This window comes from Notamacropus eugenii, chromosome 2, assembly GCF_028372415.1.
Source record: "Notamacropus eugenii isolate mMacEug1 chromosome 2, mMacEug1.pri_v2, whole genome shotgun sequence".
Classification (NCBI taxonomy): Eukaryota; Metazoa; Chordata; class Mammalia; order Diprotodontia; family Macropodidae; genus Notamacropus; species Notamacropus eugenii.
The window spans coordinates 358,511,790-358,537,371 of NC_092873.1; the positions used below are offsets into that span (position 1 = coordinate 358,511,790).

Consider the following 25,582-nt stretch of genomic DNA (forward strand, 5'->3'; position numbering starts at 1 on the left):
TCAATAGTAGGTAGCTAATGAGAGGTATTTAATAAATGCTTGGTTGAATGGATGAGTGAATCCTAATCAACTTGTACAGTTCTGCAAACAAATTAAGGGGAATGAGAGATTAGTACATCCTCTACCCCATATCCTTGACCTTGAGATTGCCAGGGCCTCCAGACTGGTCCCAGACTCTCACTCTTGTCCTTTTGGTGTTAAGAGCCTCGGAAATTTGTTGACCATCCTCTCCCTTCCCTTTTAGGGAAAAAAACCCTCAGCATCAGTTCTCTAGAGGGAAAAGATCTTTGATCCCCTCAATCACAGCTTGGTCCAGATGACTTCCACCTCATTCCTGGCGCCATGGCTCTAGAGGGAGCTGTGTTGCTTCTTCGCCATCCTTTTGCTTGCCTGGGCTTCTCTTGCGGGTTCACCGGATGTAGGAGGGTGGGGATGACTGGGAGGTCAAGGAAGGAAGTGGGAAGTTGCCTCTGTCGGCATCAGCTGCTGCTGTACTTAGGGACATTTACCCTAGGAGAGACCCCCAATAGGTAGGTAGCCTCTGTTCTTAGCTTGCTCCAGGGTGCCCTGGGCATCCTGGGTGGAGGGGTGGGTGCAGCATCCCAGGACCATAGACCACAGGGACAAATGGGGCTCAGAGAGCAGCTACTGCTCTCTCCTGGCAGAGTGGTAATGGGAGTCAAAGAACAGGACATAGGGTCTTCTTGATCATTTGGATTTCTCTTCTGGACCTTGACCATGGCCTGCTGCTCAGCTCCAATGAGACACTTCTTAAATAAACTCATGATTCTGTCACCTAAGGGCCCTGGAGTTTTCTTCCCCTTTAATCTCTTTACCTAGATTTTTCTCTTTGGGGGTCTCTCTGGTTCCACTACGGGATCATAGATTTACATATGGGACGTACCTTAGAAACTGCCTCCATGGGACTCTTCTTTGTCTAGGAGCCTGTCTCTGGTCTTTCTCTTTGTGTCCATGGACCCCTTACTGTGTCTGAGAGCCTCTCCTTGGAGGTATCTCTGAGTTTAACCTTTCATGGCATATCTCAGCAGCCCCTGCAATCTGCCAACACACACTGAAAGCCCCCTCCAATCCTTTCAGCTTTGGCTTCTTTAATCTTGACTAGCTTCTCTCCGTGCCATTGCTCTACATTGCTGGTCTGGCAGGCTCTAGGGAGCAAGATGGAGTGGTTCTCATAGAAAGCATTCCTTTCTTGGGCTTAACCCTAATGTCTGCCAAGTCCTCAATCAGTCCAGCCTAGCCAGACAATTGACTTTGGGATCATTTTTTCTTTTACATTGAAAGGAAGATGAAGGCTGAGATCTATAGATATTGTGGCCTTAGCAGATGGTCCCTTCTATATCCTAATACCCAGAGAGAGGGACCTATCCCTGAAGGTCACAGTACACCTCATCTCTCAATTCCTTCCCACCTACAAACCCATCATCCTAATGTTGTGAAGAGTCCTAATCCCCAGGGATTATGTGTCAAATTCAGAACTTGGGTTCTCAAGGCATCCCCTTTTGATCGTCCCTCCCCTGTTGTGTCTCCTCCTCTCCCCTGTTCTCCATCTCAGTGTAGCCTGTCTCCTCCCCAAAGTGGAGGTCTATCCATGGGGAAGAGCTGCAAAGTGGTTGTGTGTGGCCAGGCTTCGGTGGGGAAGACCTCCATCCTAGAACAGCTGTTGTATGGTAACCATGTAGTGGGTAAGTGCTGGGATTTTGGGAAAGGGTGTGAAAGGGGGAGAACAATGGAGGAGGGAAGGGGGCGTTAGATCTATAGTCCACGCACAAGCACAGCCCAAGGACCAGTTCTATGGATGTAGAAGCACATATACAAGACAACATCATATATGGAATCAGCCCTTGCAATGGAGTCAAAGGAAGAAAGCCCAGGGTTTGAAAATGGAGTAGAAAGAAAAGCAGGGTATTTGCACATTGCTAATTATGTGTCAGGAGGCATTATGGCATGTCAGAATTGACATGAGGGCTGACCTCAGAACCGGGAAACGCTAGGTTTAGTCTTACCTCTGACATGGAGTGGGACCTTGGGTAACTTATTTAATCTTTTAGTGCTCTGAACAACTTTTCTAACAGTTGCAGAGAAGTTACATCAGACTGAAATTGGTAGAGGGAGTTTCCTCACCTGAGAGTTCCCTATTCCAATGAAGTCACAGGCCCAGTCCCTATCACTAATTTAATATCAGAGTATACTAAAATGATTTTTAATGATCCCCTCATCCTTACCTTATAGTCTTCAGTAGCTCCCCTAATCCTTATTTTTTCACCTTTTCTCACACCTAAGTTACCCCCAGCTTGAAGAAAGCCCTAGTTGGGCTCTCAGGAAATACCCAGTTTTACTCACTCCTGTCCAAAAAAACAAATAAACTCATCCCATTCCAGGTTCTGAGATGATTGAAACCCAGGAAGACATCTATGTGGGTTCAATCGAGACTGACCGAGGTGTGCGGGAGCAGGTGAGATTCTATGACACCCGTGGCCTTCGAGATGGGGCAGAACTTCCCAAGCACTGTTTCTCCTGTACAGATGGCTATGTCCTAGTCTACAGCACTAACAGCCGAGAGTCCTTCCAGAAAGTCGAACTACTTAAGAAAGAGATTGATAAATCGAAAGACAAGAAGGAGGTATGAATCACCCCATCCTACACAACTCAGTCCCAGTCTTTCAAACCACCTTAGTAATGAAGACAGTTTTAAGAATAATGGTAACTTTTGAAAACCAGGAGACCAGGTGGGGGAGGGACTTTGGGAAGGGTGTGTGGATTGGATTGAGGGGGTAGAAAGGGCAGTAGAAAGGGGTGGGTGGGAAGGGGAGTAGGAGGGTGGGGAGAGAAGATAAGATAACAGGGATAGGATAGAAAGGGAGGCTGAGAAAGAAAATAGTGAGTAAAAATAAGATGGAAGGAAATTCACAAATAGTAATTATAACTTTGAATGTGAATGGAATGTTTGTAGCAGCTCTCTTTGTGGTGGCAAAGAACTGGAATTTGCGGGGATGCCCATCAATTGGGGAATGGCCTAATAAATAGTGATATTGGCTGCTGTGCTATGAGAAATGATGAGCTCATTGATTTTAGAAAGCATGGAAAGACTTGCATGAAATGGTGAAGAGTGAAATGAGCAGAAGAGAATATTGTATACAGTAAGAGCAAAATTGTTTTAGGAATGACTTTGAGTGACTAAGTCATTTTGACTATTATAAATCTACAAATTACAAATGAAGGATATATGAAGAAAGACACTGTCTACATCCAGGGAAAGAACAAATGGAAGTATGTATAGAATTGTCCCAGCCTAATTGCCGTGGGCTGCCCGAGTCATCTTAAACTTAGTCCAGGTCTTTGGTGGCCAACCGGATAAGCATATTGAGAGAAGAGACTTTCCAGAGTCAAATAAGGTTAGGCTTTATTCAGGATCATGGTTACATGTCCATATGCAGGCGAGTTCTTTCCCAGGAAAAAGGAACCCCCCCTCCTCTTTAAGGAGCAAGGATCACACAGCGAGAGGATGGGGGCAGAAGAGGGGAGGGACCCCCCTCAGGCTTTCCTGTCCCCATTTAAGCTCTCCTAGCTGCATAGTTTGCACGTGGATACCATGCATGGTCTCAGCCCCTAGCTAATCAACAAAAAGGTGTGCTCAGACCACGGACCAATCTCAAGGGTGGAATGCTCTTCCCAGCAAGTTTCCACTGAGAAGAGGTAGAGAAACAAGAAAGCTCGAGTGTCACTCCTCAATTCCCAGCTGTTCTCTGGGGGGCCTCATGAGAGCTTGCAATCAAGAAACCCTCATTTTTACCTGCCTAAAACCATTCATGTGAGAGCTGAGCTTACACCCCAACACAGAATAATAATATACTTATTTGTATCTTATAGTAGCCATCTCTAGAGCAGAGTTGGTTGGGGGGGTAGGGGGGAGGGAAGAAAAAAAGGGAACAAATTTACATGATTTATAATTTATTATTATTTATTTGAAAGGAATATCAAGTTACACATAATAGATCTGCAGTTTCATGTATAATCTTTTTTTTTTTATCACACTGTTAGGGAAATGTTTGCTTTATTCCATAAATTAAAAATAAAATAAACTTTTAACAAAGAGGTATGGCAAGGCAGGACTGCTGTGGGGAAACTCTAAGAGTTAGTAGAGGACAGATGTGGTCATTGGCAGAGGGTTATCACAGGCCCACATTATGTTATAATAATAATAATATAATTACAATAGGAAGCCAGCACTACTTCATGGGGGGCACACTGGATCTTCATTTTTTGAACCCTCTCAGAGGATGTAGGTCAGCGGAGATACCTAGGGCAGTGCTCCCTTAGGCCTCCCAGTGGGGTCAAGCATCCCATGCAAAACTCTGTAAGCTCCTTGCCACTAAAGTATGGGCTTCATTGCTTTGTCTTTAGGGTTTTTTCTTCTTCAGGCCCTTCTTTAAGATTCAAAGGCTCCTGGAAGGAGGGTGGGGAGTGATGTCACACTTTAATATCTTTAAGCTAGAACTGAGAGAATCAGGAACTTTTGATGGTGTTCAGTCATATCTGACTCTTTGTGAGCTCATTTGGGCAAAGATACTGGAGTGGTTTTCTGTTTCTTTCTCCAGCTCATTTTACAGATGAGGAAGCTGTGGCAAACAAGGTTAACTGACTTGTCCAGAGTTATACAGCTAGTAAGTGTCTGAGGCCAGATTTGAACTCAGGTCTTCCTGACTTCAGGTCTGGCACTCACTCTTATCTACTGGGCCACCTAACTGCTCTCATCAGGGACTGTAATGATTACATTATCAAAGATTAGCTGACAATCAGCAGAGAGAGCAGGGATTGTGGGAAAGGGAAGCCATAGTCAGGAGACACCATCAACAGCTACTTAGGACCATTTCAGACGCTCGTACAGTGGGACTGGAAAACATGGCATAGGACTGCTTGAGGCTAGACTAAGTTTTAGAGGAAATAGAAAGGAAAAAAAGAAAAATATCCCAAATTCATCACCCAGACTTTTAAAAAATAGATTTTTATTGCTGTGTTTTATTGGTCCATCACTTAAGACTTCCCCCGTATCCATCCCTTTCCCCTTCCCAGACAGCTACCCTTTATAACAAAAAAGAAAGAAAAAGAGGGAGAAAAAAATCAGTCAAACTGATGAATATATCTGATGTTATATGCAGTATTCCACACTTCTAGACCCTCACCTCTGCAAAGGAGTTGAGAGAGCTATAGCTTCTCCTATCTGTTCTTTGGGGCCAAGCTTGTTCTTTATCATTTTCTAACTTTCATTTTTCTTGTTCTTGCCCCTTACATTGTTTTAGTCATTGTGTGTATTGCTTTCCTGGCTTTACTTACTTGCCTTTGCATCAGTTCATGTAAGTCTTTTTAGGCTTCTCTGTCATGTTTGTCACTTCTTATAGCACAGTCGTTTCATGTACCACAGTTTGTTTAGCTATTACCTAATTGATGGGCATTGACTTTATTTCCATTCTTTTGCTCCCCCTCTCCCCCAAAATATGCTACTATAAACATTTTGATCATCTAGACTGCAAATGCAGGGAGAAGTAGAATCATAATTCATTGGACCATCTGCTCATTATAAGACCCCTTAAGTAGCAATAACTAACATTTGTCTGGTCAGTCATGTAGAGTGCTTTTAAAATTTGCCAAAGGTTTTATGTACATTTTCTCAACTTCTCAAATAGAATTATTATCCCCATTTTAAACTGAGGTGGAGAGAGGTTAAGTGACATACCTATAATACAGCTAGTAAAGCATCTGAAACAAGATTTGAACCCAGGTCTTCCCTGACTCCAGGTGCTCTGTACTACTAAGACCAGCTGTTCCTACATGAGCACAGTCTTCACTCTGCCCATCTCCTCAATACTTTTCCAGGTCACCATTGTGGTCCTCGGCAACAAGTGTGACCTTCAGGAGCAGCGTCGAGTGGACCCCGATGTGGCCCAGCACTGGGCCAAAGTGGAGAAGGTCAAACTGTGGGAAGTGTCCGTGGCTGACCGCCGCTCTCTCCTTGAGCCCTTCATCTACTTGGCCAGCAAGATGACTCAGCCCCAGAGCAAGTCAGCCTTCCCACTCAGCCGGAAAAACAAGGGCAGCGGCTCCTTGGATGGCTGAGGCTTTCCTTCTCTCACTCCACCCACCCCGGCCCTCAGCCCCACCCTATCCCTATCCTGCCCCCTCCAAACTGCTTGGGGTTTCAGGTAATTGGGGAAATGGGAGGAGCAGATTAAGATGGGCTTCCTGAAAGCAGCCTGACAGAGGGCTACAATGGTAGGTCACTGGGAAATGCCCAGAATCTCATCTTCCTCCACTGTTTCTCCTCCTTAGAGAGGAGTTCAGATAGTGCATGTTTCTCCACAGCCACCACATCACTCCTCCTCCCCCCAATACTGTTGCTATCTTGCTGAAATCCAGTTTGAGACTTGGCAGTGCCAGGAGATAGCCAGTTGATCGTGGTCCCCTGTAAAAAGTCCCCAAGAACTCCAAGTCATGGCCCTTGGAAAAAGATAACCAAGTAGAGATAGATTGACATGGGAAGGAAGTCCTCCTATCTCAGGAGATATCTCCAGTTCACTTGTGTTTTTCCCCTAAGAAGAGCCCAAGCCGCTGGAGAAACAGAAACTTGTCACTGAGTTACGTTCTCCCTGCTCCGGCTTATTCTGTTTTTTCCTGCCCAAGGAGTATAACCGTGATATAGTATAAAGGACCTCACGTGGTGGGGGTGGGGTCCAGTCTCAGCTCTCTTCACTTACTAGCAAGGTGATTTGGGACAAAGGACATTTCCTTTCTGGGCCTCAGCTTCCTACCCATAAAGACAAAAGAGTCGAGACTAAATGATTTCTAGACTCCTTCCCCTTTCCAGGCCTCCAGTTGTCTTCACCTATTTGAGTGCTCCCCTTGACCTTCAGCCACCAGGGGGCAGGAGCACACAGTCTATTTCAGCTGCTTAGAGGTGGTGGTGGGGAGGGGGAGGGGGGGCAGCTTGTCTGTAATCCAGCCTGCTGCAGATAGGGGCAGTTTCCTGACTGTTCTCCTATCCTGGGGGATAGATTTATGGCTTCTTAAAGCCTACCCTTTTCCCCTCTCTGGGTTTTGTTTTTTTTAATGTTGATAACCTATCCTGCATCTATAACTATCCCTCCCTACCTTCCACTATGAAGAATACATATGGCACCTCTCCCTCATATCTCCTGGGGCCTAATAGGACAAAGCAGACAGGGAGAAGCCTGTCAGAGCTGATCATCCACTTAGTATGTGTTTGTGAATGTATGTATGTAATGTATGTATGTAATACATTGGAATGTATGCATGTAATACATTGTATTAACATATTACACATTTCTGCCAACATCAGGCACCCCTTTCCTAACATGAAGACAAATCAGATGAATCACCTTGGGGTACTTTCATAGCCTCCTTGCCCATGCCCTAATGGAAGAAGACAGAGCAGGGGACTTGGGGGCAGAGGTTAACACAAATACACCACTAAACTCCAGACTCTTTTATTGATGAGTTTGACATAATAAAGCCACAATAGCTTATTATTTAAAAAAAAAATTCCCCCCTCCCCTTTTCTTGTTTTCTCCCACTGGAAACATCTGAAGAAAGAATAGATAGGTGGAGGATACTGGCCAAGTCCCAGGAGGTAGGGCAGGGGATATCTTGAAAACAATTGTTAGAAATCTTGGATCAGACTGGGTCCCACTACTCCAATTTTACAGCCTAGGTTAGATTTAGAGAGTGCTGTGGTCTGGGATGTGAAGAAGGAATGGCTTTTCTGAGGAAGGGAGGCTAAAGTGCACCGTAACAGAATGGGGGGGAGGGGAAGAAGAGGAGAAGGTCTATTATTTCTATAAGGTTTAAAAGAAGGTGCTGAGAAGGTGAAGGCCTTGGCCAGGAATGCATCCTGGAGAAGAGCAGAGCAGGGCTCTGGGATAGGAAATGACCTGGCTGATGCAGACTGGACTTTTTTCATAGTAAGGCCATAGAATGGACTACCATTCCCATCAGCTCACCTCTCCTCATTCACCTCCATCACATTAACAAATCCATCTGAGAATGAAGCAGTCTCCCACTGCCCAGACTTGGAAATGTCCTTCCCTTTTTCCCCATTATAATTCTCTTCTCCCAAGTCCACATTTTCCCTAAGGGGAGTACTGCCCCAACCCCATCTTCTTCCCCAATATCTCTTTCTGTGGTCCCCCAAAGAATTATATAGCTGGGGTGGAGAGGTCCTTTTAGTGAAAGACATCCCCCAAAATAAGGGAGTACAGGTCATAAACTTGTCCCTTGCCCTTGGGCCCTGGAGAAACATACTTGGCAAAGCTAAGATGCTAAAAATTAAGGGGTTGGGAACCCTCCAGTCACCCACATTGCAGGGACTGGGGTAGATGGGTAACTAGATTTGCCTTGAAAAGTGACAAAACCATGGAGCTGACTTTGAAGATTTTGCATAGATTGTTGTGGGTCTGTTAGTGCCTGGTGCTAGGGAGACCTTGGCTGTAGACTATAGGGCCACCTTAACTGCAGGGAATGGATGATTGATAGAGATACCTGGTTCCTCACCCCCATAATGGCAGGGGGTGCTTACCTTGTGTGAACTGGAAGTATTAGGCATAAGGTCAGATTTAGAGTTAGAAGAGACCTTAGAGGCCATCTCATCCAACTTTTGCTGAGAAGGAGATGATGCTGACTCTAAAAATGGGCTTCATCTTCCCCCCATCAGAAACCACTCGTCATAAAGAGATATTGCTCCACAGCCATGGAGACAGGAAGCGGGACTGCTGGGGAGTCAGCTTTGGCCTCTTCCAGGGAGGATCAGTATGGAGTAAAGACAATGGGCCCAGTAGCTGGGCGGACAGCTGCCGCTGGTGATCGGAACAGGGCAGGCCCCAGCATTGGGGTTGGGAAGAGAGTGGTCGCAGCAGCTGGGGCAGGCCGGAGAGCCAAGGGCCCTGGAAGGGTGCATACCGCAGCGGTAGGGAGGGGGTTGGGTAGGAATCTGGCTGCCAGCGTCTTGGTAAGTTGCTTCTGCAAGGCCAGTTTAGACTACAGAAAAAGATACAGAGAGTTTCTTACTGCAAGAAACTACCCACTCCCACCTGTCCTCCATCCTTCCTCCATAGACTGGGCTACATGAAAACATGCTTTCCAACCTCATTTTCCTCTCCTTCCTCCTGCCCCCTCTCCCATAAGCACATGAACCAAACTTTCTTCTCTATCACCTGTCTTCCTGTCTGGGGGTGGGGATGGGAAACTTCAGGAATTAAAAGAGGGTGAGAAAGGGAAGACAGGTGACTGGGGATTGTTTCCAGGTGACCCTCGCCCAAACATACACCCACCCCTCACTCGCATGCCTTCAAAACTAGTGCTCCATCCCACCTGCCGGAAATTCCTGGGCACAGCCCAACACAGCCCAAATTCATCTTCCCTTCCCAGGCTGGGCTCAGGAAAGGGGTTTGCTTCCTTCCTGCTGCACCCATAAATGCTTCTCTCTAGTCAACCATCTCTTAATGTCTCTCCTGGACACTATCCCTTCCCACCCACCCCCACAAAAAAAACTACTACCACCTCATCCCTTTTGGCTTTGCCTGGCTCAGAGCTGCCCACCCAGTCTTCCTGTCCCCAGGATTTGTGGGTTGGGAGTTCCAATGTTCAGTGACAGGTACCTTGAGGATACTCACAGCCAGTGCACCATGTTTCTGTAGCTTGCTGTGCTGACTGACCTTAGCCTTCAGGGGTTTCCCAGCTAGCCTGTCTTTGTGTCTTCGGCTGCTCATGTGCTAAAAGACATGGACACAAATAGCGTGTAGGTTGAGGCAGGTTCCCCACACAGGCTTCTTTACCCTTGTGATTTATGACCGGGGAAGAACTAAGGGAAGGTAAAAGCTGTCTTACCTCACTCTTTCCCCCTCCTCAAGTGTAGTACTCTTCCTTAGCAGTCATCCACCATCACTCAACCCTCCTCTCATTCCTCACAGCTCTGTTCACTCCTACCTGACTCATGCCACCATGTTCTACCTCCCATCACCCTCTCTAGCCATCCCAACCCCAACCTCTCCAGGCGTGGGGAACCTGCAGCCTTGAGGCCATATGTGGCCAATTTTTACAGAACAAATAGTCAAAGGGCTACACCTGAGGACCTAGAGGGCGACGTGGGGCCTGGAGGCAACAGGTTGCCCACCCTTGCACCCTTCTCACATCTTTCCTTCCCCCACCTGCTTGAGTTGGGTCTCAGAGTTGACATGGAGCTGACAGAGGGCACAGTGGAAAGAAGGGCTTGGCCCTGGCTTGCCACCTGGGGCCCCTGCCACACGCTTAGCCTTGTGCCTGGCCCCTCCCCGAGGCATAATTCGGCCCCTGCCTCTTCGAGGAGCTCCTCGATGACCGTCCACCATCCATTTGTGTTTGGCTCCTATGAGGGGAGAGACAGCCCATCAGAGGCCAATGATGGGAATACTGGGACAGAGGTATATAGTCTCTCCAACCTGAAGGCCATCCCTCAGCCTCCAGGATATTCTGTTCATCAAACCCACCTATGCTAGATGAGTGTTCTCTGCGTTGTGACTGAAGCCTTTTCTCAGCCTCCCTCATCATATACAGTGCCATATCCCCTCCCCCTAATTCCTAGCACCTTCATGCAATCTTACTCTCCTTGTCCTCTGCCTCCTAGCCTCTAGAGCCCATCTTAAAATAATGGCTCATTGCTTTCATTCAGAATTGGAGAAAGTGCTAAATTTCACTTAGAGGTTAGTGAAAATCAAGATGTAATTTTTTCCCCATCCAAATTCATAGATTCCCTGAAATCTATCTGTAGACATGCCCAAGGAAGACCCCAGGTTAAGAATCCCCATTCTAGAGTCATAGAAGCCTCTGGTCCCCTGTCTTCTCTCTTCCTAGATCATGTACATCCAAAGATTAGAAGTAGGATTAGGAGATATCCTTCCCCAGGGCTACCTAGGCACATAAAAAGACTCCCAGCCCCCAAACAGAAAGGCACTGGGCAATCAGAGAATCAGAGCTGCTATACCTTTCCCATTCCCTGGCCCCCAGGAAGGGTAAGGAGTATAGGTTTTTCCCCCTTTCTTCCCTTAGTACCCTACCTTTTTCACTCTCCTTTTTTCTCCCTTAGCCATGCCCCACCCCTTCTAAGAACTGACCTGTGTTATGGGCCTGGAGCTGTGAGGCTGAGTTGACAGTGACCTTACAGGTAGGGCAGTAGAGAGGGCCCTTCTCATTCTGGTTGTCTGTACCCACACTGCTTCCTGTCCCTGCCCCCATTCTAGTACCAGGCATTTCAGCCCCTGGCCCTGGGGATGAGGGGGAACAGGAAGGGGAAGAAGATGAAGAAGAAGCAGCATCGGAGAGGTCCAGGCCAGCCAACTCCCTGGGAGAAGAGTCCAAAGTCTTCAGCAGAACTAGAGGGGATCCAGAAGAGGGTGCCAAGGGAGCTGAGGAGACAGAGGCCACAGATCAAGGGTCTGAGGCACAAATCCTGCTCCTCCCACATCTCCTTATCGTGTCTAAAGTGGTCTTCATTTGCATATTATTTTATCACCCTTTATATAGTATTCATTAAATGGCAAAATGAGTGGAAATGCCCAGCCCCTATTATTTGATCAGGTCAGATTAGGAAGGGAGAGGGTTGGCAGTGAGCACACATTATACCCTTGTTCTGGGGCTCTCCAGGAGCTCTGCTATCAGGTGGGGTGGTGGATGGACCAGTGGCTCTCTCCCGGGCTGGAGTATAGGTCCTCTGCTTACTCTTGGCAGCCTCCACAGCCTTGACCTTTCTGGCATGTTTGTGACCTTTGTAATGAGCTTCCGCCTGGTTCTAGAGGAGAGTAGCAGGGTACAAGGACACTGTTCATTCACTTACACGTTCAGCACCCATTTATTAAGCACCAACCATGTGTAAGGTGGAGTAAAGTTCAATACAGCCTTCCAATATGGCTCCAATATGCATTTCTAGCTTTACTATTAATAAGTCATTTGAGTGAGTCAGTAAGTAGATTGCTGGACTTGGAGTCATGAAGACCTGAGTTCAAATGTCTCATACACTCAGCAGCTGAGGGATCCTGAGCAAGTCACTTAACTTCTGTCTGCTTCAGTTTCCCCAACTGTGAAATAGGGATAATAATAGCACCTGCCTTGCAGAATTGTGAGGATCAGATGAGATAAAATATGTAAAGTACTTGGTAAACCTTAAAGTGCTATCGAAATGGTGGCTGTTATTATTTTATATGGTTTTAGTTATAATAGGTCACACCTACAGGATGCTTTAAGATTTCAAAGCTCTTTATACAAGATCTCATCTGAGCCTCACAATAACTGAGAAGCTAGTTGCTATTATCTCCATTTTACAGATGTAATATCTGAAGTTAAAAGACTTGCCCAAGGTCACTTAGCTGGTAAGGATCAGAAGTGGAATCTGAACCCGGGTCTTACTAACTCCAAGTCCAGCATTTGATCCACTATATATATTCTTTACTCCCCAACCTAATACCCTGTCTCTGTGCACTGACACAAATCAGCCTGTGGGCCTGAAATGGAGCCTGTTGAAAATCTTTCTTGAGGATTGCTCAGCTTCTACTTCCTCTATGAAGTTTTCCCTGTCCTGCCCCCCACTCCCACTTCCACTCCCACCCCCACCAATTCTCTCCCTCCTCAAATTTTCTTAAAACACTATCCTTGAATCTCTCCTTTGTTCCTGTTACTTTCAGTTTTCTACAACGTTTTTAAGTCCCAGAACCCTTCAACTAGACTTCCCAAATTGGTGACACGGATAGAAAAACAGATGGAAATTAGGCCTTTTTCCACAGGAGTTGAGATGTGTGAAGGGAGAGGGGAGCAAGGGAAGAAAGGATGACCAGAGAAGTGAAAGATAGAGTAGGGAAGGATGTGGGCAAGGTAGGATGAGGTGAGGGGAGAAAACATCATAAGGAGAGTGGAGAAACATAGAGAAAATTTAGGAATGCAGGAAATTACTCCAGGAAACAAAGATCATAAGATGATAGATTTAGAGCCAGATGTTAAAGGCCACCTAGTCTAGCCCCTTCATTTTATGGTTAAGAAAACTGAGACCCATAGAAATGAAGTGATTTGCCCAGGGTGAGTACAGAGTCAGGACTCAAACCCACCTTTTCTGACCTCAAGTTCAGCATTTTTTCCAAGTATCTGGGTCATATCCTCACTTTTGCCCTTCCTCCCAATATATCAAGTCTGGTTCCCAATTTTCCTCCACACACTCCTGCCATTCCCACTCTGAGTTCCCCATTCATTAGACCTTCTCCCTCTCCCTCCACTTAGCTCACCGAAGAGTTGAACCGCAAGTGGCAGATGTTACAGGAGATAAACAGCTTCTTCTTTATAGGGGAAGGGACTCCAAAAGTGTGACTGATTACTGCTTTCTGGACTGGGTCCATCTGTGAGGTGAGGTGGGGTGAGAGAGAACAGCAGTTATGAGCCCTGTCCTCTCCCTAGGTGGGAGAGGGTTAAGTAGGAAGGCATGGAACCACTGTGGGTGAACTACACAGAAATAGAGACAAAGGCAACAGTGGCATCCACCTTCCTGGAAAGCTAAGCACTGGAAGGATCCCTGTCTAGGGTAGTTTGATGGGGTTGGGGAGGTCAACCTGCATGGAAATAGGAGAATGACCAGGTTCACCTTTCAGAAATCTGTGATTTAGGGAAATAAACTGTCCTGATTATGGCATTGATCTCCTCTGCTATGTCTTCTCCTTCTTCTTCTGTCTGTTTCACAGTCATGCATATGTATACATACAACAAGAGTCAATAAGGACCAGAACACAATATGCGTATGAAGAAGCAGAAGGGAGATGAAGAAAGACAGCAGCGGAGCTATGAAGTTTCTTCTTTGCTCTCTGTCCGAGCTGCCTCAGTTTAGCCTTTATATCCTGCCCGTGGAGGTGGGATGAGGATCAATCTTATCAGCTTTGCCCATATGAATGGAAGCAAAAGTTCACTCACTCCAGCTTCTCTAACGATAACATCTCCAGAGAGGGCAAGAAGCATGAAGACGAAAGCAGCCAGAGATATAAGGATGAGGTGGTGGTACAGCTTGTTGTGATGGAGTGCTGACTTTGGAGGCAGGAAGACCTGAGTTCAAATCCTCCCTCAGACACCTGGGCTAGTCACTCTGACTCAGTTTCCTCATCAGTAAAATGAAGGCACTAGACTAGATGACTTGAAAGGCTTTTTTAGCTCTAAATCTATGATTAGCTCCCATTTTCATAAACACAGAGAGACACAAATAGACAGATTTTCTCTCTCATTCTCCACCCTCCAAGTTCTGTTTTTGGTGAGAATAGGATCTAAGCTCTTCACCACTTTAATTTGTCCCCTAAATGGAAAGGGACCCTAGTGTCTTCATTGTACTGTCTAGCTTGTCCTTTTGCAGAGATATAGGAAACTCATTTGAGCTAGATAGATCTGTACAGTGGAGACAGTCTCAAGTAGGAATGGGGACATGTACATGGGGGCAGGAAACAGTGTTAGAAGAAGACAATTGATTTCCCCAGACCTCGGACAGAAAGGGAAACTGAGATATCCAGGTCCCTTTAGCTGACCATCTCTACTCCCCTTGCCCTTGACCCAACTATGCCTCTCCCCATCAAACCACGCCCTCCCCCCCCCCACACACACACACACATACCGTGCTGAAGTTGGGGAAAAGGCTGAGAGGGGCTGCACCACTGAAGTGGAAGGTCAGGAAATGCTTGATGTCCAGTGGGGGCTGCAGAGGCCGAGCAGGCAGGGGCAACGAGGCCAGCAGAGGGTTGGGGGAGCTGGAGGCTGGGCCTGGTGAGGGAGGAAGAAGGGGTAAAATATGGAATGGAAGCCTGACAGGGGCAAGCTCTGGACCTCTGCCAACTTCCACAGTCCCAAAGGAAGCCAGGGGGCTGGAACTGTATTGTCTGTCCCCTCCTAAGAGGGAGAATATGCACAGCCGGAGGGAAGATATTATTTAAAGGAAGAAGATGGATGAAGAAATGCCATTTTCATGAAACAGATCCTCCATACACCCTTTGTCTCATCTGGAAAAACAGGTTTAGAGCCACCCTGGCAAATTTGCTCTCCAAAGTGTTGTAAGGTAGAGATTGGAAGTCAGGAAAAAAAACAAGAACGTATGAATCCCAGGGTCGAGCTCTTCTACCCTCAATGCTCAGTTCCCTTTCTATTTATAAAGGAGTCAAATCATTGTAAAGAGAAACAACTCTAAAAGACTTAAGAACTCTGATTAATCCAATGGCCAACCATGATTCCAAGGGAAAGCTGATGATACCCTCTGCTGTATATCTCTTGACAGAGAGATAATGAATTCAAGACGCAGAATGAGATACCCATTTTCATACACGGCCAATGTAGGGATATGTTTTGCTTGACTATGAATATTTGTCACAAAGCTTTCATTTTCCTTTTTCTTTGGAGGAAAGAGTGGGAAGCAGAGACAATAAATGCTTTTTAATTGAACAATAATTTTTTAAAATGAATTAAGTCACCTGGCTCATTATAAGAAGCAGGTAGTCAATTTGCCCATCTTCCACTTGCTGGCACCTTTTCCCAAGTGAAAAAATAGAGGTGGGGGGTCATATCTCCTTCCACTCTCCCCACCCCACTCTCTCTCCATTCCCAGCTAATCCAGCAGTGAGAAGGTAGTATCCACAACAGATGCAGGAAGGAGGGGTGAAGGGAAGAAGGACCAGGACTAGGACTAGGTTAAATCACTGTCAATCCATTTTTTCTAAAGGGGTGTGTGTGTGTGTGTGTGTGTGTGTGTGTGTGTGTGTGTGTGTAAAAGACATCACACCTATCCTTTAATCAGAGAGTATTTTTCTCCCTATTCCAGGGGTTCATTTTAAAAGGAAGTTCCCAGGAACAGAGTTACTTCCACCCTGTGCTTTCTTCACTTTACTTTTCCAATATTCTTCGGGTCAGTAGTGCAAACCCAATCTTCCTTCTTCCTACAGTCTAACACAATTCCATAAAAATTAGACACCTGCTCTATGGTAGTCCCTGAGAACACAAAGACTAAAAAATAGTCTCTGTAGGTTCACAGAATTTGCATCCTTCCTTTCAACACTCCCTCTGACAAGGAAATTTTGTCTTCCTCCCCTTCATGGGATGAGGCTCCTGTTTATCACCTTCTGCATGAGAGCCTTTCGTATTCCTTCCATGTCCTACCTGAGGTCTCAGCAAAAACCTCTCAGCTCCCCATTTCTAGCTTGAATAATCTCAACTCCTTTGGGCTCTTTTAGCAATCAGATGCAGGATGGTTGAGAAGCCAGATGCCCAACTTCCGTCCTCCTTTCTAATCATATTTCTGACCCCTTCATTCCTTTCCTCTCCATTCTCCTCCCAAGCAGATTCTATAACCCTATTATAACACCCTAACAATGGATAAAAGTTTTCCCAGCTGGGTTGTAAATCTTCCCTCCTTTACTAGAGGAAACTCCAAGCCTTCCTCCCTCACACCAACTACCTGGAGGTATGGGTCATGCTCTGGCATATGCATTTTCTTGTAAGTGAGCAAATATGGCATTGGCCAAGGCCCATGAATGGGGTCTTTGGGATCAAATGGTTGAGCATCAGGGTCCTTTCACTCACATCTTGGGCAGGGAGGAGAGGTAAAACACAGGAAGAAGTTGAGGAGTGCTGGGACCCAGGAGAAGAGTGGGGAGAACATGGAAGGAGCTTCGAGGGATATCTTCAGCTCTGGATAGCTCCCCCTTAATCACAGAGACCTATCTCTCTGGACTGGTTGAGGGACTAGCCTACCCAGATCATCTCTGAAAAAAGAATCTTGGGGCTTCTGATGGGGCCCTAGGAGGTGGCAGGACCGGAATCCCCAGCTGGGAAACAGAGTCTTGTGGGAGAAATAGGAGATAGCCCACCTGGGTCCCTCCAACACACACACATCATCAGAGACTGTAGAACGTCAGGAGTCAGGAGTTGGGATGGTTCTATTTTATTGTGTTCCAGGGTGCTGGACTCAATGAAAGGTTGCATAAGTTGTTATTCACCTCCCCACCCCTACCCCATTTGTGGCCCCACAGTAAGCAGCACGGGAGAACCCATGACACTCACTGAAATAACAGTTTACAACCTGTCTGGTTTCCCCACCCCAGTACTACCAGTCAGCTGACCCCTTCAGATGGGGCTTGGGATAGTCTGTTCGGTTGGTCTTTTTTTTGGAGGAGGATAGAGGAAGCAGCAGTGTCAGCCATGCTGAAGGTATACTCAAGCAGGCTAAGGAGAGGATATCACCCTGTCACCTGCCCTATAGGAATGGGTATGTGTGTGGAGGAGAACTGGAATGGGGAAAGGAATAGAAGAAAAGGAAATGGAAAAAAAAATAGATCATATCTGTTTGCGTGAGGTTGGATTAAGAGCAGGAATTGTGATTTTGTACTCTCTTTGGTCTCAACAAGCTAGGGTAAAGATAAGAAGGGAGCTTGGATGGCAACCAAACTTTAATGTAAGAGGAAGAAGAAAATAGATGGGAATTTGTTCTATTTGGAACTTCTAGATCCTATCACAGCAAAAACCAAAACGGAAACCAAAATCCTCTTTGCAAGCATTGTCTCTAATTCTATAAAAGATAAGAGATTTATTTCATATATCTGTGTATATATTTATACGTATATGTACACCTTTCTTACCCAGATGCCCTTGGACATCCTGGATTGCGGGGTGGAGGGGGTGGTAAGTCTTTTGCTTTCCTGTACTTCTGAACAGACCCACTTCTGGCTAATACTGAAGGCATTGTGCTATAGTAAGGACGAACAGACTATCAGAGCTGGGGGCAATCTTAGAAACCACCTAGTCTGACTTCCTCATTTTAGAGAAAGGAAGAAAATAATAAGACTTAGAGGCTGTGCCTTGCGCAAAGTTGAGTTAAGGACAGAGATAGAACTATCATTCAGGTCTCCCGGTTGCCAATCCCATGTTCTTTCCTTTTGCCCTGATGCCCTGAGCTCACTAGCTCCCAGAGGGCAAACAGTAAGAAAAGCAGGCCTCTGCATTAGATGGACAGAATTATCTTCCCTCCCATCCCCCTTCGGGAAGGCTATTCTCTTTCTATTTCCAATTATTAATGTTCACAGCATCAATGGAAATTTTTACCAAATCCCAGGGGGTTGGGAGACATACATGCCCTTGCATTTAGCACAAAACTTTGGAAAGGACAAGAGCATGGTGAATGTGCCTAAGTCTCCTCCCCAGCCTCTGTAACTTTCCACCTCTCAATTCCTTATCCAGACTATTCCTGAACCCAAACTACCAAGTCTCTCTCCAGCCCTCCCCACTCCACATCCTGGGCAAGGCTGAGTTAGTATCAGGGCACACAGGGTGATAAAATAACAACAGGAAAGAATAAAGGGCAAGGTTATCCAAGTCAGGGGATAGTCTCTCACCCCGGCAGAGAGAGAGAGAGGTGTTAAAATCCCATCTAGGAATCCAAAGTCACACAAGAGAGACTCCATTCAGGATATGAAAAGGGGATCTCCTCATTTGATCTGTGTGCCAAAAAATTCCTCCCCACCACCTCCACTCTCAAACAACTCAATGGCCAAGGCAAAGTCAAATTCGTGGAGTGGGGGGCCGTCCACTGCGATCTTCACAACATGGCTCCCCTGGACGTTACCTCCCTCCCCCTTTCCCTGGTCCCACCACCGAAGCTCTCGGCTCCGAGCAACCTTGTCTAGAAGGCTGGCACCAGCAGGCAGAACCAAGACTAAGGAAGCCAGGATGGCAAAGTCAGGGAAGAGCTCATGTAGCTCTGAGTGGGCACAGACTAGCTTGCAGCAGAGATCTCGGGGGCCCAGCGGGCCCAAACTGAAGACAATGCGTTTAAAGAGAGGGAAGTCACTCAGGGCTCTCTCACCAACCACTACAGGGGCGTACGCCTGGAGCAACAACCGGAGAGCTCCTTCCCCATGGGCTCCCAGATCTTCTAAGGACTGGGGGTAGCGCCGAGAGTCAAAGATGGAAGCAAATGCAGCCACAATGTCCAGAGAGGGGCCTGGGAAGGAGTCCCACAGCCACCTTCTCAGGGAGTCCAGGAAAGCCCCCCGAAGGTCTTCAAAGCTCTGGATGGTTGCAGGGGAGCAGTCTGTCAGCTCTACCCCTTGATAACAATAGCGACCACCATCCCCATTGCCAGCTGGGGTGGGGTTGTCCAGTGCCTGCAGGAAGCTTTGAAAGTGGGGCCCATCTGAGCCTCTCTGAGCCTGCAGGGAGGCAGCAGTGGTAATGACCAGTGGTGGGAGCAGGGCCAAGTCTGGCTCCTCAGTCTGAAGGAGAAGGCTGAGCTTCTGCAGAGTGGGTAAAGTGTCCAGGAGGAGGTAGGTGAAGGCAATGAAAGTAAACCTCCGGAGGGCAAGGGCCAGTGCCTGTGTAAGTGGGGAAGTGGGGGAAGTAGTCTCTAACATGGGCACCAGGTGGGACCAGGAGGCAGCCACAGCTTCAACAGCTGGCAAGATTGATGCCCAGGGTACTCGTCGTGACCCTGTAAGATTTATGGCTGCAAGATCCAGTGCTGCCCGGAGCTCCGGGATCCCACGGGCCCCAGAGCCTCCATAGAGTCGAAACAGAGCATCCAGGACACTCTCATACTCGCTGACGTAGGTGGGGGTTTCTGGGTGACCCCGGCTTGGAAGGCAATGGAGCTCGGCCAGCAGTGGGCAGGTGACCCGAAGCTGTAGGCCTAAGTCACCTAGATGCTCACTTGGGAGTCCTGAGCCAAGCCAAGCCAGCTTGGGTGCAGGAACACCAAAGGACTTCAGAATGTCCAGAAGCTGGCCAGGAGTGGCCTCACCTACCCCTAGCTCCACACTTCCCAGGAAGGTGCTGGCAGGCTGGCCATCACAGGGGGACACCAAGGTGGCAAACAGGGCCAGGCTGTGAGGCTCTGGACCATCCCCTACCTCGTCCAGCACTAGTCCCACAAATGGGGATGCCTTCAGCCGCTGGTTGTCTTCAGAGTGCAGAACCCTGGCAATGGCTGCCTGGCAAGAGTCAGAGAGAAAGAGAAAAAGAAAGGGAAGCCTTTAAGCATATCCCAGGAAAGGCCTCAGCTTAGTTACCCAGAAACAGGAGGAAGAAACGTTCAGTAGGAAGGAGGACTCCCCTGATACCCACAAGGCACTGAGAAGAACAGACACGGGAGGCCACAGTTGATTTCCTGGCTAGAGGAAAGCCGGTCTACCTGGCATTGAAGGAAGAACTGCCCTGTGCAGAGATAGGGAGAGGGTAAAGATGGCCTCTGGAAGCATTTAGTAAACAGCAAATGAAGTCTGATACAGCCATAAGGGTCAAGATATACCCCCCTAAGGCTCTGTTTATTTTTCCTTCTCATCAGCTACTCTTTCAACAATCAATTGTCAAATGAGATAATATTTGTAAAGCATGTAGAATAGTGTCTAGTACATAGTAGGCTCTTAATAATGCCATAGGCCCACCCCATCCCTTTCATCCAAGTGAAAGCTCCTCAGGGGTGAGCATCATGTCTTTCCCATTAGACTGGGCACTCCTCAAGGTCAGGGGTAGTATCTTCTTCTCCCATAATACTGCCTCAGTACACAAGTCAACTCTTAGATACTTTCTTTCCTGATGATTTGCAAGTCAATGGCAGAAGTCCCAGGGGTCCTGTTTCTCTCTGTCCTTCCCTCAAAGCTAGGACTAGGGAAGATAAAGTAGGCTGCCCCTTAGGGAGCAGCACATGGGGCTGTGGGAGGCATGAATGTGATTAAGGCCCTGACTTAACAGTTTTTCTTATAAAAATATATTTTAAGGCCAGAAAACCTCATTCTCTATGGCCTCTAGGGCCACTATAAGAGACATCAAGCCTCATTAAGTAAAGGCTCATAGCCTCCAGCGGACAGGGGGACAGTAGTTCATAAGATATTAGAGGGAGAGGGGGAGACAAAGACAGGAGGCTCAGTCTTCCACCTACTTCAATAAAAAGAGCTTTGGATTTGGAATCAGATCTAGCTTCTAATCCTGGTTCTGCTGCCTCCTACCTGAGTGACCTTGGGTAAGTCACTTAACTCTTGCTAATTTCAGGTTCCTCCTCTGTTAAATTAGGCTGGATGACTTTAAAGGTCCTTTCCAGTTCTAAATTCATGATCTTATGATTCAGGCTAAATAGGTACCTTCTCCAAGCTATATCCTCTGTCTACCTCCCAAACAGGGAATCTCACAGGGTAATAATATGACAAGCATCGGGGGAGAACCCTACCCTGTCTACCTTTCCCTCTGGAGAAGAGCTGTAGCCTGCAGCCCAAGGTGCTCTGCCCAGTGACTTGACACCCAAGGAGTGCGTGGAAAGCATTTTCCTTCCTTTTCCCCCACCCCTAGAATATTAGCCACCCACCTGCATGTCCTTCACACTGCCCAGGGTGTAGTAATCACCATGCTCAGTACCCAGGAGTGCCTGGCAGAGGTTGAATCTCTGTAGTTCGAGCAGAGCAGGGCAGCGGTCATCTGGCACATCCTCTTTAGCCATGCAGTAAACAGTGGTCAGTACTGCCACTTTGGCAGGGTTCACTTCCATCTTGACAGGCGCCATAGAGGCAGTGGCAGCCATACCTACTGAGTCCAGGGGCAGGTTTCGGTGGTACCCGTAGCTCCCTCTTCCCCCTGCCCGGGCTTCAAATGCCAGCTGTTCCCGGTTGACAGCTAGAGCCTGGCAGTGAGCCCCAGAAGTCACATGGCGCAACAAAGCATGCCGCTGGAAATTGTCAGTGCCCACTGTGAAGGCATTCTCGGCCTTCCCATGCTTGTTCCGGACAAGGGCTTGCCTGCACTCCAAGCAAAACATCAGCTTTCGCTCATAGTCAAACTCCAGCCAAGGGAACTCTTCCTTCCAATGCTCGTTGAAGTAGCGCTTACATTTCTTGTTTGAGTTGGAAGTCTCTCCAGCCGGCTTCTTTCCTGGGGGGACCATCCCCGCCTGATAGATGGACACCCTTACAAAACCTTCCCCCTTGGTCTCCCCCCTCCCCAGGCTTCTCCTGAGACAAACACTCCTCCCAGGGCTGAGGGGAGCCAGGGGAGAATGAGGAGGGCGACAAACCAACAGGTTAATGGTGACTGTCCATCTAACTTAGCCGAGAGAGTTTATTCCCACTCCGACGCCAAGGACTGGGGATGAAAGAGACAAGGGGAGATAAATTAGGGGTGTGTTACCAAGAGTAAGAGGCTTTATTAGGCACTAGGGGATTGATGACCATGGGGCAGGGAAGATTCAATCATTTTAGTTCATTACTTCATGCCCTCCTACCTTGTACATAAAACTTCTAGCTACAGGTCAGGAAAGGACCAGAAAAGAGGTAAGGGGGGTAGAAATGAAGAACAAGAAATTGTGAAAAAATCCAGGGATTGCTATCCAATCAGGAGGTAAGTGTAATGAAAACTAGACCTGTCCCCTCTATGTGCAACACATACATGTACACACACACACACACACACACAAATAGCCTCATTCTTCCTTAACAAGCTCCTAAGACATCCAGCGAAGTACTCCTATTTCTACAAGATGAGAAAAGAGGCCCAGAAAGTACCATAGACCCAAAGTGGAAAGGGACCTCAGAAACTACCCTCTCCAACTCTCCTTCCTCATTTTAGAGATGAGGAACACTGACATACAGGGCCATAGCATCACTTGCCTGTGATCAAACGTAGAAAAGTCTCAGAGGCAAGATGTGAAGCTAGGTTCTCTGACTCTAAAGGCAGTTCTCTTTCCACTACACCATAGGTCAAGTATTTTATTTCAGTTCACAGGCTCAGAAGGTGGAAGGGATCTTGGAAATCATTGAGTCCAATCCTCTCATTTTACAGATGGGGAAACTGAATCCTAGAGAGAGCAAGTGATTTGTCCAAGATCTCACAAGTAGCAAATAACATCTAGGGTACTGAACTTGGATTCAAGACCTGAGTTTATATCCTGCCCCAGATACTTATTAGCTAGCTGTCAATCAACAATCAATTTCATATAATGGTAGGTTTCCTCATTTATAAAATGGGGATAATAATAGCACCTACTTCAAGAGTCTGTTTTGAGTAGTAAATGAGATAATATATACTTTGCAAACTTTAAACCTTTATGAAAGGAAGAAATAAAAAAGAAAGAGGAAGGAAGGAAGGAAGAAGGCAAAGAAAGCAAGCGCTAACTGCCTCCCCATCTTTATGCTTTCACCTTTGCTTTGGGAGGGCTGAAAGGGACCTTTGCCCAGAAGAAACAGCTTTGTAGCCCCTATATCCAGTTCACTCCAAGTAGATACACAGATCCCAAGGGTAACAAGTGAATCTAAGGAAAACGGGGAAGAGCTAGCTTGAGAGACTTTAGTAGGGCGTATAGGAAAACCCAGGGATAAACACCAGGAGCAGTGGGGCTGCTTGGAAGTGTGGAACCTGGAAGCACTCCTTGACTTTAAATTCACCCCTTAAAATCGGCCACAAATTTTTAACTCCTGCCAAAAGAGCATTGCTCTGTTTGAGCTCCAGAACCCCTGTGCATACACCTCAACGGCTCCTACCTCTGGCTCTAAAAGCCCCCGGAGGGCTCGGAGGGAGCCCTGCCTCCCACAACATAAAACTAAACATTCTGCAGACCTGACATGTAAATCGGATCTAGATGGTGCCCTGTTATTCCCAGGGCTGCAGAGAAGGGGACTGAGGTAGATTTGAAAACTTCCTCTGGGTGGGAGCGGACAATACGCAGCCCCCAGATTAGCCGCTCAGGGAAACAGATTAAACCCCACCATACATAAACACACACAGACACATACACGCACACAGACACACAGACACACACACACACACACACACACGCTCTAGTTCCGTCTGCCTCCCTGGCCGCGCCATTCCCCTGCCCGAGCGGGGCGGGTCACCGGCCCCCACCTGTCTCTCCCCCAGGTGCACCTCTTCCCCCCAGCCCCCCACCAACTCACTGAGCCATGGGAGCCGCCATCTTGAGCGGTGGACACTCTGTCCGCAGCCTCCTTGGGCTCCGAAGAACCACAGCAGCCACTAGCGGTAACCCGGGCGAAGAGGCCGCCCGTAGCTGGAGCCGGAGCCCCAGCCCCAGTGGGGTGAGGGGGTGGGGGCGGGGGAGGCGCGGGCGACGCTCCGAGGCCGCCCCAGGGCCACACCTGTCTCACCTGTCTCACCTGGCGGATGCGAGGGCGGCGCTCACCTGAGTGCACGTGGCCCGCCCCCCACTCCGGGCCTCCGCCGGCCGCCCCGAAGGGCTCAGGGGCTTCGTCTCCAACCCCCCCTCCTCCCCAGCAAACAGAACCCGCGGCTCCACAGCCCACGCGGCCGGCCGCGGAAGGGATGGATGCTGAAGGTCAGATAGCAGCCGCGAGAATCTCCGCAGCCGTGGGGCCGGGGGGAATGGCGCAGCCACGAGAGCGTCCGCTTCCGAGGCTGGGGCTCTACGTTCGAATCCTAGCTCTGCCACGTATAGCTCGTGTGGCCTTGGGGTGGTCGTTTGACTTCTCCAGCCTTCAGTTTATTACTCTGTAAAATGAAAGGGTTAGACTAGATTATCTGTAAGGACTCTTCCAGCTTTAAGTGTGGGATCATCTAGTCCAGCCCTCTCATTTTACAGAGAAAGAAACTGTGGCCCCGACAGGTTGTGTTCGTGATTTTTCCACGCACGTAGCAGAGCTTGGATTTGAAACTGTTCCTCCAACTCCAAATCCAGCACTCTTTCTCTTTAAAACAAAATTTTCTTATTGTATAAGTTTTGGTTTTTTACATTACCTTCATTTCCAAATATACACATACAATATATGTGTATGTACGCATACACACACATATCCCTGCTTATGAAATAGAAATAAAGGATAAAACAATTCAGCACAACCGAGGGACCCGCCACTGAGTCAGGTATAGCAATCACTTTCTCCTACTTGCTGGGGAAATGTGGGTTTGGGGGTGTAGGTAAAGGTGGAGTAGGGACAAAGACAGTTTCCTGGATAGAGAGAGGGGGATGGAAGATAGTTTCTGAAGATGAAGGGGAGGGTACTTTCATGAGTGTCCTTCAGTCTCTCCTCCCAACCATCTTTTTGGGGATTTCAGATCTCTGAATCTGAATCTTCTGACATGATCTTTAAGACTATATACAGTGTGGTGGAAACAGGAGGAGCCCAATCTGGGTTCTTATCTCAGTGCTGCTACTAACTTAACTTGCTGTGTGACTGGCTCTCTCTGGACCTCAGTTTTTCTTTTTCCCACAAATGAGGAAATTGGATTACATCAGAAGTTCTTAACAGTAGTTTTGCTCAGTCCTTTGGTGGTGTCCAACTCTTCACAACTTCACTTGAGGTTTTCTTGGCAAAAATGCTGGAGTGGGTTTGCCATTTCCTTCTCCAGCTCATTTGACAGATGAGGCAACTGAGGCAAACAGGGTTAAGTGATTTGCCAGGGTCACTCAGCTAGGAAGTGTCTGAAGCTAGAGTTGAACTCACAAAAATAAGTCTTCCTGACTCCAGGCCCAGCTCTCTATCCACTGCACCACGTAGCTACCCCTTTTAAC

The 25,582-nt window shown here is 47.5% G+C and overlaps 3 protein-coding genes across 7 annotated transcripts in view; 1 reads left to right on the forward strand and 2 right to left on the reverse strand.

The window, feature by feature from the left end:
* The first annotated feature begins 418 nt into the window (after nucleotides 1-418).
* Nucleotides 419-7,332, forward strand: NKIRAS2 (NFKB inhibitor interacting Ras like 2). The gene is made up of 4 exons (XM_072646484.1): nucleotides 419-530; nucleotides 1,574-1,703; nucleotides 2,400-2,641; nucleotides 5,893-7,332. Exons 2-4 carry the CDS (start codon nucleotides 1,610-1,612, stop codon nucleotides 6,130-6,132), a joined length of 576 nt encoding a protein of 191 aa, XP_072502585.1. The 5' UTR covers nucleotides 419-530; nucleotides 1,574-1,609; the 3' UTR covers nucleotides 6,133-7,332.
* Nucleotides 7,333-7,504: 172 nt separating this feature from the next.
* ZNF385C (zinc finger protein 385C) overlaps nucleotides 7,505-25,582 on the reverse strand; it is a 72,940-nt gene continuing 54,862 nt past the window's right edge. For 2 of the 5 annotated variants that reach the window (XM_072646478.1, XM_072646477.1), the window contains exons 3-9: nucleotides 14,693-14,838; nucleotides 13,332-13,442; nucleotides 11,686-11,851; nucleotides 11,178-11,468; nucleotides 10,236-10,432; nucleotides 9,702-9,800; nucleotides 7,505-9,066 (exon numbers count right to left, since the gene is read on the reverse strand). In XM_072646478.1, the coding sequence (XP_072502579.1) occupies nucleotides 8,836-9,066; nucleotides 9,702-9,800; nucleotides 10,236-10,432; nucleotides 11,178-11,468; nucleotides 11,686-11,851; nucleotides 13,332-13,442; nucleotides 14,693-14,838 (1,241 nt within the window). In that variant the 3' untranslated portion in view covers nucleotides 7,505-8,835. Of the gene's footprint in view, nucleotides 9,067-9,686; nucleotides 9,801-10,235; nucleotides 10,433-11,177; nucleotides 11,469-11,685; nucleotides 11,852-13,331; nucleotides 13,443-14,692; nucleotides 14,839-25,582 lie in introns of all 5 variants that reach the window. The other 3 variants (XM_072646476.1, XM_072646480.1, XM_072646479.1) reach the window with 2 other exon arrangements.
* Nucleotides 16,990-24,078, reverse strand: C2H17orf113 (chromosome 2 C17orf113 homolog). The gene is made up of 3 exons (XM_072646470.1): nucleotides 23,991-24,078; nucleotides 21,413-22,182; nucleotides 16,990-20,045 (listed from the first exon to the last, which is right to left on the reverse strand). The coding sequence occupies exons 2-3, from the start codon at nucleotides 21,983-21,985 to the stop codon at nucleotides 18,546-18,548; spliced, it is 2,073 nt and encodes a 690-aa protein (XP_072502571.1). The 5' UTR covers nucleotides 21,986-22,182; nucleotides 23,991-24,078; the 3' UTR covers nucleotides 16,990-18,545.